We start from the raw sequence: 13,061 nt of genomic DNA on the forward strand, positions 1-13,061 counted from the left end.
AAGTAAAAGAAAAGACACATGAAATCAAAAGCCTAACGATGGCTTAAATTTAAGACTATTTCAAACTCTCTATACGGTATACCTGCAAATAAAACATTTCACTGACTTAAGCAGTCATCCATTATTTGTACCAACATTTCCAATATATGTTCAAATACTTTGCTCTGAGATCTCCCTTCAAAAAGCTTTTTTTAAAAAAAATAACTGGACTCTCCTAGTAAATTCTTATCAACAAAATTTGGGGTGCAAAATGGTTTGTTTTGTTGACACCAGCATTAGGGAAGGAAAAGAAATTTGAGGGTCTCTCCCCGTACACAGATTCTACCACGGAATAATCCCAAACCAAAATGTTTCCTTGCCTAATCCAACTGCCAGTAAAGGTAAGGACACAGAAAACAAAGATGTACACACAAGCTCTAAATAGCAGAATCTGCTGTTCTCAACTGCTGCTCTATAGAGAATAAGCATTTGAGATGGAAGAGGGAGAATGGGCATGCTCTTCTTTTGGTGCTTTGAATTCTTTAATTAAAAGCACTTTTTAAATGCTCAGAGCACTCAAAATAAGGTCTCTCTTGTTTCTAAGAAGACAAGTCTCCTCTCTAGCCTTTCATTCTCACCTTGTCTTTCCTGTCTCTCCTCTCTCCTTGAAAGCCCAAAGTGGAGAATGGATTTAAAGTCTGAAGGGTGTGGGGAGGCTTCAAAGGTGAATGGTCAAGGCTGGGGTGTGTACCAGCACTTGGAAGCTAGAAGGGATCTCAGAGAACGTTTATGGTCCCAGAAATGGATTTTATATCTCTAAATCTGACTTCAGGATACTAAATCTGACTGTTAGTACCTTAGTTTACTAAGACTCATGATGATAAGGCATGATTTTTGCAGCCTATAACAGAAGCCTTGGAATTACTCTATGTTCATGCACAGACACCATCCATTTGGCTTTCATAGGAAGATGACTGGCCAAGTAAATCACGTCTGCTTGTTGGGTTGGGGCCTCTTCACATAGTTTTTATAAGTATTAGAAGAAGTGATACTAAATATATTCTGAACACAGAACATGACTCTATCCCAATCAGTTACAACTTTAAAGAATTCCCTGAAGCACTGGAAGCTCAAGATCAGCCCTGTGAGAAACTCCAGGCATTAGATTTTGAAGAAGTCCTGTAGAACTCCTCCACTTCTACATCAGGCAGGGGCTTTTAACCTAGGGTTCATTGACCCCCTAGGGTTCATGAACCTGAATGAGAAAAAAAAATACCCTGATTTTCACTAAACTAACTGAAATTCAGGACTCCTGTAATTAAGAGACTAGGTAACAAATGACTATGCTGAGAAGTAGTTCACAGGCTTCACAAGACTGTAAAAGAGGTCCACGACTGCCTCAAAAAAAAAAAAAGTTAAAAAATTCTGACTTAGACTATTGAGTCAGTGATAAAAAAAGAATTGTTCTGAAACCATCCTTTTTATTTTTTCTTATACCACAACAGTATTCCATCATATTCATATATCATAACTTGTTCAGTCATTCCCTAATTAATAGGCATCACCTCAGTTTCCAATTCTTTGCCACCACAAAAAGAGCCATTATAAAAAATTTTTTCTTCCTTTGATCTCTTTGGGATACAGACCTAGTAATGGTACTGATGGATCAAAGGATATACACAGTTTTACAGTCCTTTGGGCATAGCTCCAAATTGTTCTCCAGAATGCTAGACTACTTTGCAGCTCCCATAGTGGCAGTAGTATACTTATTTTCCCACATCCCCTCTAGCAGTTGTTGTACTTTTCTGTCTTGTTAGCCCTTCTGATAGGTATGAGATGTTATTTCAATTTCTCTAAATACGAGTGACTTAGAGCATTTTTCTATATGACTATTGATAGCTTTGATTTCTTTTTCTTAAAACTGCCTATTCGTATCCTTTGACTATTTGTTAACTGGGGAATAGCTCTTATTCTTATAAAATTGGCTCAGTTATCTATATGTTTGAGAAATAAGATCTTTCATCAGAGAAATTTGCTGCAAAAATTTCCACCCAGTTTCCTTCTAATTTTAACTGTATGACTTTGTTTGCAACACCTTTTAAATTTTATGTAATCAAAGTTATCTATTTTACTTCCCAAGTTTTCTTTAGTTATGAATTCTTCCCCTATCCAAAGATCTGACATGTAATTTCTTCCACACTCCCCTAATATATCACTCTATGCATGTTTTCTATTGCTTCTAGGAATCTCCCCAATTTGTTAATCCTCCTAGTAAATGTAGATAACTAAATTCCAATAAGGGCCTAACCAGAAGCTGATAAAGCTAAAAGAGTAATTCTCAATTTTTATGTGCTATAACCCTATTAATATGTTAGTAGAGACACTGCTTGTTTTAAAAGAAAAAAAGCAAAAAATAACAAAAGTTAAAAGTGACAAAAAAGAGCTCTAATCAATTATTGATATGTTGCCTAGTTCTACAATGCTGCAAATAAATTTTAAGCCACAATATGACACAACTAACTCTGTTTCTAAAGGTAAAATTGAACTCTAAAAATGAAGCATATTTGGAAGGTGCATTGATAAACATTTTTAAATAATCTATAGTTATTGACCTAACCTGCCTTTTCTAATACATAATCTATATGATGTCAGGCATCAAGGGTCCTGAATATATGTCTGTACTTTTCCCTATTATCCTGAATATTAAAAGAGTTAGCTATACCAGTAACTTGTCACTCACATTTCAATTGGTACCTATGGAATTTTATCCCAAGAGGCACTCTTTGTTTCCTTAATTTGTACAAATTAGTATAAACTGCCTGTCTTCCTCAGTCAACTTGTGCTCATTACAAGCTTACTGAACATGTTTTCAATTATATCAATACAGCTTAGATGAATACATAGGCAGAAACTTATGTTAATAAAAAACATTATACCATCGGCTTTTGTGTACTAGCCGCCAGCTTAGAACTGGTCTGACTTACTAATGGGCCTTCAACAAATTCGTATGTCTTATCAATTTAACAAAGATTCTTTGGTACACTCCTCAGGTGCTGTAACTATATACAATGCTAAAATATTAATGTAACTATCCAAATTGTTGCATTTGTATGATGAAGTTTTTAAAAATACCTACTCTCTACGTAACTGGGATGCAAAGTCACTGTCAATGGAGTAGGGTCAAAGTAGTTAGTGGAGGGGGAATATGAAAAGAGAAAGATAGCATGTCCTATGCTGGGATCAATCCCAAGGTACTGAAAAACCAGCAGATGTGATTTTAAGCCAAAAAATATTTTTTAATTTTTCAAAGATTTAGTGATCTTTGAAAGATGCTGCAGAATGAGTGAGGTATTAGGAAAGGGCAATTATCTCAATTCCTCAAAAAACAAAGAAAGTAGATACTAAAAACTCTAGGCCAAAAAACTTGACCTCTATTCCTGGCAAAATTCTATAATATATTTATTACAAAATGAAAGTTTTATAAACATTGAAATGCCTTATAAATGGATTATCAACTATAGGATGGTTTGTGAAGATTTTAAAGGGGAAATGCTATTTATTAAGCCATCAAGGCTTTGATATCAGGAACAAATCATGCCACGTAAACCTAATTTCCTTTTTTTTGTCTTTTGTTTTACTTTTTTTTGGACAATTACCCCATTGTTATTTCAGTGAAATGCTAATTATACCTAGGTTTCAGCATAGTAAGTAACAAAGTCTCTTATGTTATCCTTGTAGACAAGACAGGGAGAAAGATAGATGACAATACCAATGAAGAGGATTTAGAATTGGTTGCATGACTGTCCAAAAAGTATTGAAGGACTAATATTCACTTGGAGGGAGATTTGTGGAGCACTCCAAGGATCTGTCCTTGACCTTGCTGTTTAAAATTGTTCTCAGCAACATGGATGGCATGCAATACAAGAGTCGGGATCTAAAAAGATCTTGAGGAAATAGTCACACAAATGCACTCTTTGGTGGAGCTTTGAATTGGTTAGGGGTGGGGAACCCATGTGGCCCTCTAGGTACTCAAGTGCAGCCCTCAGTCAAAAGGCTGCACCCAAGGACCTAGAAGGACTCTGAACACTAACTGAGTCCAAGTTTTACAGAACAAATCCTTTTAAGGGGATTTGTTCTGTGAAGTTTGGATTCAAAGGGCATGGTCTTGAGGCTACAGGTTTCCCCAACCCTGGGATTCCAAATATTCCAGAAATCAACTTAGAACTACATCTAAAAAATAACTAGATTATACATACTTTTTGATGGTGGGTAGCAATACTACTATTATATCTATCTCACAAAGAGATAAAAGAAAAAGAAAAGAGAAGAAGGTTTATAACAGTTCTTTTTATTCTAGCAAAAAAAGGAAACTAAGAGAGAACTTATCAAATACTGAAGTGCTGAACAAGTTGTTGTGTATGAAAGTAATAGAATATTATTGTGCCATAAGAAATAATGAAAGGGACTATTTAAGAGAAGCATAAAAAGACATGTTAGTAAACTGATACCAAATGAAATGAATAAAACCATGAAAACAATTTTTACAATAACAAAGAAAAGTAACTTTGAAAGACTTTTTTTTACTTTGAAAGACTTTTAAAAAACTGTTAAATAATACGTCATTAATTCCAGAGAACTGATGATAAAACATGCAACTCCTGATAGAGAAGTGATAAACACAAGATTCAAATGGACATATTTTTGGCCATGGTCAATGCAGGAATTTATTTTGTCTTACTATTTTTTTTGTAAGAGTTTTATTTTCCTTTGTTTCTGTTTATTTTTTTGTGGGAGAGTGGGAAAGAAGCATGACTCTTGATACGGAAGAAAGGAAAGAGGGGAGGGAGGGAGGAAGGAAAAGAGGGGAAAAAAATGAGGGAAGAAGGAAGGAAGGAAGGCAGGGAAGAAGGAGGAAAAAGAGAAAGAAAGAGAGAAAGAAACCTGGGGAGAAGGAAGGAGGAAGAGAAGGAAAGAGAGTGAAGAAGGGAGATGGGAGGGGAGGGAGAAGAGGTTATCATCTAGAAGAGGAGCTATATTTATTTTGAGGGGAGTTAGGAAATATTGGTGAAAGTCGTAAAGTGGCTGATTTAGATTCAGTATAGATAAAACATCCTAACAATGAGATTGTTCTGAACAGCAATATGAACCCCTTCACTTGAATCCTTTAAATAAAGTTATGATCAATTCTCAGGAGTATTGTGGAGGAGTGGTATCAAACAAATTGAAGTGGGAACCACTAAACCAAGGGTACATACTGACTTAGAAAACCAAATAGTAATATTATCTGTTTTGTTGTATTTTTATTTACTCAACTAAATATTCCCCAATTATATTTTAATCTGGTTTGGCTGAATTAGGGAATATTATGGACTTCATGCCCTCGGGATGCTACATGTTAGACCCCCAGGTTGTAGATGACATGCTTGCTCAGGTATGGGTTCTATTAGATGGCCTCTCAGGTCTCTTCCAACTCTAAATATTTGATGATTTTAAAATTCAAGAGAACTTAAGGACCACATTTTGGCCCGAATATATGACCTCAAATATAAGGTGGCCATATAATTAAAAAGACAAATGTCACAATAAAAAATTAATTTCCTGCAAGATAGCACAGTGTGAAGTCACAAGAGATCTTACACTTGTCAGATTCCCCACAAGAAGACAAATTCTGCCCTGCCCTAAAATGCACAGAGGAATGTAATCAAACAACTTCAAATCAGAATAATCTCTCAGAAAAGAAAAAGCAGAAGAAATGAATCAAAAGGAAAAAACAACAACAAAGACCTCCAAATGAACAACAAAAGAAAGGAAAAACAATGAAAACAACAAAATAAAAAAATAATGAATTAAAGTCAAACGGGTCCCATGAAAAACATGAAACTGGATTTAAAAAACAAAAGTCACTAAGGAAATGAAGGAGGAATTAGCATCAGTTAAACAACAGGACAACCCAATCATGAAGAAACTCAACAGCCTGGGAGTTATTTGTGGAAAGAAAAGAATACAGACTCAATATAAAAAGCAACAACAAAGTAAACAGCAATTCAGCTGGAAAAAGCCTGAGAAATCTAGACGCCAAGGTGGCGGATCAAGGGATGGAGCGCCCAGAGGGTGACTTAGGAGTAAGCAAACCTGACCCAAAAGAAGACAAACTACACCCTCTGTGTTACAAGGAATCCCAAAAGCCTGTACAGTCTTCCCAGCTCTGATGAGTTCAATGACTCCATATGGATAATTCTTGCATCCGCAAATGCAGTCCTTATCTCCCCTGAGTTTTAGCTTCACATGTGCAGTTACCTGGTAAACAGCATCACCTTGCTATTCCCACAGACTTAATCTACAACTGAATGCGTCCAAAAGAGACTCATTATCTTTCCTGAAAGCCTCAACTTTCCTTCTAACTGGCCTATTCCAATAGAAGTCACCCAGTTTTGCAACTTCATTTATGAATTTTTTGTCTTTAAATTTCACATTTCTCAATTGTCGTAACTGTTCTTCCCTCTCCCCCTGCCCTGGAAAAAAAGGAATCAAAACCCTTTCAATAAATAAATATAATCAAACAAAACAACATACTGGTCATATACAAAAATGTTTGTATCCTGCATATAACTAGCATATTAATCCATCAACTCTCAGAAGATGTCTAAATTTCTTTCTCACTGATCCTCTAGAATTATGGTAGATCACGGTACGAATTAGAGTTCTTAAGTTTTCAAAACTGTTTTATAATGCTGATGTTATAGTATATATTGTTTGTCCAGTTATGTTGCATAAGTTTATACAAATCATTCTCTGAATGATTCTCTGAAACTTTCTTTTTTATCATTTCTTTTACCACAATAGTATCTTATACCACAAGAGTATTTCATTAATTCATATACTATAATTTGTTCATCCATTTCCCAACTGATGAGCATACCTGTAGCTTCCAGCTCTTTGCTATTACAAAAATAGCTATTATAAATATTTTTTAAAATTTTATTTTTAATTTATGGAATAAAAGAAGCATTTCCATAACAGTACAAAAAAAAAGTTGCACATGAAACTGCAAATCTGTCCTGCACAACTTGCCATTCCTTTAAAATACACAACAAAATTATTAAGCAAATTTGTTTTTTCCCCCTTTCCTCCCTCCCCTCTTCCCTGCCCTAGTGACAGCTACCATTAGACACAAATGCACACACACACACACACACACACAATATATGTAAAATTATTCTATACAAACTTCTATTTTTCAGTCCTTTCTCTGGATGCAGATAGCATCTTTCTTCATACGTCTTTTTTATAGTTAATTTGGGTATTTGTAATAGACAAAATAACTTACTTGCTCAGTCATTCTTAAAACAACATTGCTGTTACTGTATATAATGCTCTCGGTTATTATAAATGGGTTGTCATAAATATTTTTGTACATGTAGAACATTTCCTCTTTAATTAATTAATGTATTTTATCTCTTTCTAATGCATTTTAATCTCTTAGTAATGGTACCACTGGGTCAAAGGGTATGCATAATTTATAATTCCAAACGGCTTTTCAGAATCGCTGGACCAAGTTTTAGTTCCACCAATGATGTGTCTGATTTCCACAGTCTTTTCAATATTATTTATTTTCACTTTTTGTCAATTTTGCCAATTTGATGTGTATAAGGTTGCTTCTGAGCTGTTTTAATTTGCATTTTGCTAATTATGTGAGTTAGGATATTTTTTTCATATGGCTAGTGATAGCTTAGATATCTTCACTGGAAAGCTACTTGTTCATATTCTTTGACTATCAAATGGAAAACAGCTCTTCACTCTAATAAATTTGAATTAGTTTATTATATATATTGGAAAATGACCTTTAGTAGAGAAAGTTGTGCTGCAAAGATTTATTTCCTAATTTAACAGTTTTTCTCGTAATCTTACATATATTGGCTTATTTGTGAAAAAATTTTAATTTTATGTAATCAAAATTGTTCATATTATTTTCTGTGATCCTCTTTATTCCTCAACTGGTTATAATTCTCCACCTATAAATAGACCTGCAAGATATTTTATTTCTTGCTTCTCTAATTTGTTTATGATATATGACCTTTTATATCTGGTATCCTTTGGAACTTACATCAGTATACTGTGTGAGGTGTTGGTCCAAACTTATTTTCTGCCAGGCTGCTGTCCAGTTTTGTCAGTTAATTTTGAAATATTGGCGAGTCCTTACCCTAGTAGCTAGAGTCTTTAAGTTTATCAAATAAGAGGCTGCTTGGTTCAATTGCTTTGGTATGCTGTCTACATAATCTGTTCCATTGTTCAACCCCTGTATTTTTCAATCAGAAAAAAATACTTTTGATAATTACTGCTTTGTAGTAAAGTTTGAGATCTGATACTGCTACGCCATTTCCCACTTCCCCCTCCATCTCCACATTATTTCCTTTGAAATTCATCACCTTTTGTTTCTCCATGAACTCTGCTACTGATTTTTCTAGTTACATACGGTTATTCTTTAGTAGCCTGATTGGTACGCCGCTGAGAAAATTAATATTTTACTGTATTTATTTATTTAATATTGTCATCTTTTATAACGGCCTGGTTTACTATGATGAGCAATTGATATTTCTCTAGATTTTTAGGTCTGTCACTATTACCATAGAGAGTGATTTGTAATTATATTTAAAAAGTTCTTCTGTGTATCTTGGTAGGTTGATTCCAAGTATTTTACATATTTTATATTAACTTTGAACGGAATCTCATTTTCTATTTCTTCCTGATGCATGTTATTTATAATAAACAGAAATATTTAATATTTATATTATTTAATGCTAATTAAAATATTAAGGAAAGTTCAATTTATTCCTCGAGTTTTTTTAGTGTTTCTAAGAGAAATGACTGTTGTATTTTGTCAAAACTACTTTCTTCATTTGTTGTGAATTCTCCTTTTTCATTTTTGGATACTGGTAATTTGGTTGTCTTTGTTTTCAATCAAATTAACTAATGATTTATTTTATTTTTTTAAACTGCTAATTTGATTAATGGCATTGTCTTTATGCTTTCAATTCTGTTAATCATTTGCTTAATTTTCACTGTTCCAGTTCCATTTAATTTGGGTTTTAAAACTGATTAGTTTTCTATTTAAAAAGTCATTATGCTCAGTTTACTGATCTGTTCATTCTCTTCACTGCCACTCAAAAGTGTTCAAAGATATAAAGCCTACTCAGGCTACTTCCCCAAACCTGTCATGTTTTTTCACTGTTGTCATTATCTTTAATGAAATTATCCATCATTTTACAATCTGTTTATTGATTCACTAATTTTTTATGATTAAGTTATTTAGTTTAAGATAATTTTTAGTCCTTTCTTCAATGACCCTTCACTAAATATAATTTTTACTGCATTGCAGTCAGTAAAGGATGTGTTTAGTATCACTGCTTTACCATATTTGTTTGTGAGGTTTCTATGCTCTGATACAGGGGTTAACACTTTATTTTAAAATTGAAAACAATTTTTCACTTGCAGACTGTATAAAAAACAAGAGGTGAGCTAGATTTGACTCAATTCCTGTACATGACTGATTTCTGTTAAGGTACCATACACAGTAAAAAAAAAAAAAATGTATTTCTATTCCAAATGATTAGTTTTCAGAGATTTATCATACCAAACTTTTCTAAAATTCCTATTCAGATTCTTAATCTCTTTCTTTTTAAATTAGCTTTGTCTAATTCTGGAAAGGTGTGTGAAGTATCCCACATTTAGAATTTTTCTGTTTTTCTCTACATAGGTTGTTTAGCTTTTCATTTAAATATTTAAATGCTATGCCATTTGGTATATAGAGCTAGGCACTAAAATTCATCCACTGTCTATAGTATCTTCCAACAAAATAGTTTCCTTATCTTTTAATCAAATCTATTATTTTTGTCTTGTTTGATGAATTCTATCTCTGCTTTTCTAAGTTCAGCTAAGGGATAACAGATTTTTTCCTTCAACCCTTTTAATTCCAACTGTATATCTTTACATTACAAGTTTATTTTCTATAAACACAATATTTTTGGATTCTACTTTCTATTTCCTTCTACTATCCTCTTCCATTTTATAGGTATATTCGTCCCATTCACATTCACAATTACAATTTTTAAATGTGTATTTCCCCTAGACTTATATTTTCATTTTTTCCCCTCTACTTTTTCCCTGTCCCTTCTTTATTACGAAGTCTTTCCTTCTTTCCTTCAAATAACAGTGAGCACTGATATAGCACTGTGATGGTCACAGAGTGCTCTAAATGAATGCTCTCATTTGATCCTCACAACTCTATGAGGTAGGCATTATCCCCATTTTACAGAAAAAGAATTCAGGCAGGCAGAGGTAAAATGATTTGTCCAGGGTCACAAACACAGTTCTAATCTCTTTCCCATTTCTGCTACCAAGCCAGTTAACAACTGTGAAGAGGAGACAACTACGGAAGAAATTCTGTTTCCTTATAAAACTACTGGGTTTACCTGTGCACAGTGTGCAACTAGTGGGACTTAGAAAAAGAAGAACACACTCTCTCACTCACACTTCCTAAACACTGCACTCCCGATTTTCTTGTTCAAGCCACATTTTCCATTTAAAAATGTGAATGAGAAAATAACATCTGAGATAAGTTTAAAGGTCATTTTTCAAGAATACAGTATCATATATATCAAGGGATACTAAATTTACATTAAACCATGCAAAATTATTTCCTTTTTGTAACAACCTTTTTTAATTACCTGCTCATAGTTTAGACGTTGAATTTCTGAAATTTCTTTTGGTTTTGCATCAAGGATGTAATCTCCTATAAAAACAAACAACAAAATTTCATTCAATGTAAACTTAAAAACTGGCATATGTTTTCAAGTGTTCTGGCTCTGGAAACAAAATAACATGTAACATAATTCTTAAAATCAATTATTTTACATTATAAAATGACATTTTAAAATTATTTTTAACATAAAATATAATAAGCAATTTATTCAGTCAGATAAAAGTTGTCAAAATGATTTATGAGAAGCTACATTTTGTACTATATAAGATTTTAAAACAGCATGTATCTTAAATCATATTTTAAGGCAAATGTTTTGTATTATTTACTCCAATGACTGTGAATTGTAAAGATGTATATACTGATGTACTACATTAACAGCCAATGGGTAAGAGAACAAGCAAGGATCAGAACAGAATGGGAGAACAGGTTAGATCACATTTTGGACACTGTATAGTTCTATACTCCACAAACACAGCTTTTTAATAGCAATATTTTCCTGATGATGCTACATGGCTATAAATTAAACTCACCACAATCTCAGAAAAATCAAAACTGAAAGTGACTCTAAGGACAATGGAAAGACGTATGGTGGACAGATGTAGGCTAGAATAAACCACCAAAATCACCTCTACATGACAAATGTCATCAAAGGCATAAAGGATATATATATGGCCAAAAAAGGTGATAGGCAAGCCATGTAATGAGATAGAAGATAGCAGCCAAACAGCCCAAGCACTGCATTGACATTCATGAAATATTAAAAGGCCCAAAAGAGACCTCCACTATGCTAGGTATAAAGGATTTATGGAAAGGCACCAATTAATTGCTCAGGACAAAGAAAGCACAGTGGAGTTATAATCTTCATTACTGAAAGTCATATTCATACTAGGATATTATGGATACTGTGAAATAAACAAGCACTGTCACATTCCTCTAACCTAGTAGGTCCATATTTGATGGTGAACCTGAAAGATAACGGATAACGTAGAAAGTTGTAATCATTCAAGGTTCCTTAGATATCCTTTTAGGAGTGTCAGAATGATATATTCTGTATATTTCAACATTAATTATTTATAAATATGTTAATTATCATTTAACATATTTAGATATATGCTAATTATATGTATACATGTGTATAAATATATTTATACCCAAACTTTTCTACAAAGTTCTATTCTGATGGCTCACTGTGAAATAAAAGTGGGCCTAGACTCTCAGAGATTATGCAAGGAAAGTGGAAATTGTGGCAGGTTCTAAGATATTCAAAAGGGCTTCAATTCAATCCTATTGTGAAGAGCATTCATAACACATAAAGACTCTACTGGTTTGAGACTCAAGAGTATCCTGTCCTCTCAAGAGCATTCATTAATTAAAGGAACAGGACAAAAAAATGATGGGGAAAGGAAAAGAATGGTTGATGCTTCTGTAATGCTCCATTTTCAATATTAACAATAGTGGAATTACCATATTTGGACCTAATACTAGAATTTTGATGTTTACTAACAAAGTATACAACAATCTTGTAGTTGACACAATCTTAAAAACCTTGTTGTTGCTGTGAAATTGTTTTATTAGTGTCAGACTTTTCTTGAGCCCATTTGGGGTTTTCTTGGCAAAGATGCTGGGGTAGCTTGCCATTTCCTCCTCCAGCTCATTTTCCAGATGAGGAAACTGGGGCAAAGAGGGTTAAGTGATTTGCCCAGGGTCACACAGATAGTAAGTGTCTGAAGCCAGATTTGAACTCAGGAAGATGAGTCTTGATTCAGGGCTGGCAATCCACCCACTGTGCCAACTAACTGCTCCTAAAAATGTTGTGCCACCTAACAAGATCTCTAGGGTTCAGAAGAAGACACAAAAATAATAGGGGGGAAAATGTATATAATATTAACTCAAAAAAGTAATTGAGAGGACATATATAACTACCTTTCTCATTTTTAAAAAAAACCTTTATAAACATGTTATAACATATACCAAGGCTAAGTTTGATAAAAGTATAAGAAAGAATCAAGCAAGCACTTATAAACAATTTCATACACCAAACCACATCATTATAGAAACACAACTAACTAAAATATCAAAATCAGCATCAAATTAGAAGACTAAAGAAGACACTATCCATAATTACAACAATTAGAATCTCACCTATTCAAACTCTATTGATTTCCAAAATGAGAGTATAAGAATCTAATCATACCTTTACTTTTCGTTGATTACCAAATAAGAAGAAAAACAGCTATTATGGTATTCAAAAAATTTGTCTTGTTCAAAAATCCTTTTATTTGGCACACACTTTTATTTATATACATGATGTCTCCCCAAAAAG

The 13,061-nt window shown here is 33.4% G+C and overlaps 1 protein-coding gene across 3 annotated transcripts in view; it reads right to left on the reverse strand.

Moving 5' to 3' along the window:
- The window catches only part of MINDY2 (MINDY lysine 48 deubiquitinase 2), a 106,767-nt gene that overhangs the window by 58,217 nt on the left and 35,489 nt on the right, over positions 1-13,061 (reverse strand). For all 3 annotated transcript variants that reach the window (XM_072615680.1, XM_072615679.1, XM_072615675.1), the window contains exon 3: positions 10,704-10,768. In XM_072615680.1, the coding sequence (XP_072471781.1) occupies positions 10,704-10,768 (65 nt within the window). The remainder of the gene's footprint in view (positions 1-10,703; positions 10,769-13,061) is intronic.

The sequence above is a fragment of the Notamacropus eugenii genome, chromosome 1 (assembly GCF_028372415.1).
Source record: "Notamacropus eugenii isolate mMacEug1 chromosome 1, mMacEug1.pri_v2, whole genome shotgun sequence".
Lineage (NCBI taxonomy): Eukaryota > Metazoa > Chordata > Mammalia > Diprotodontia > Macropodidae > Notamacropus > Notamacropus eugenii.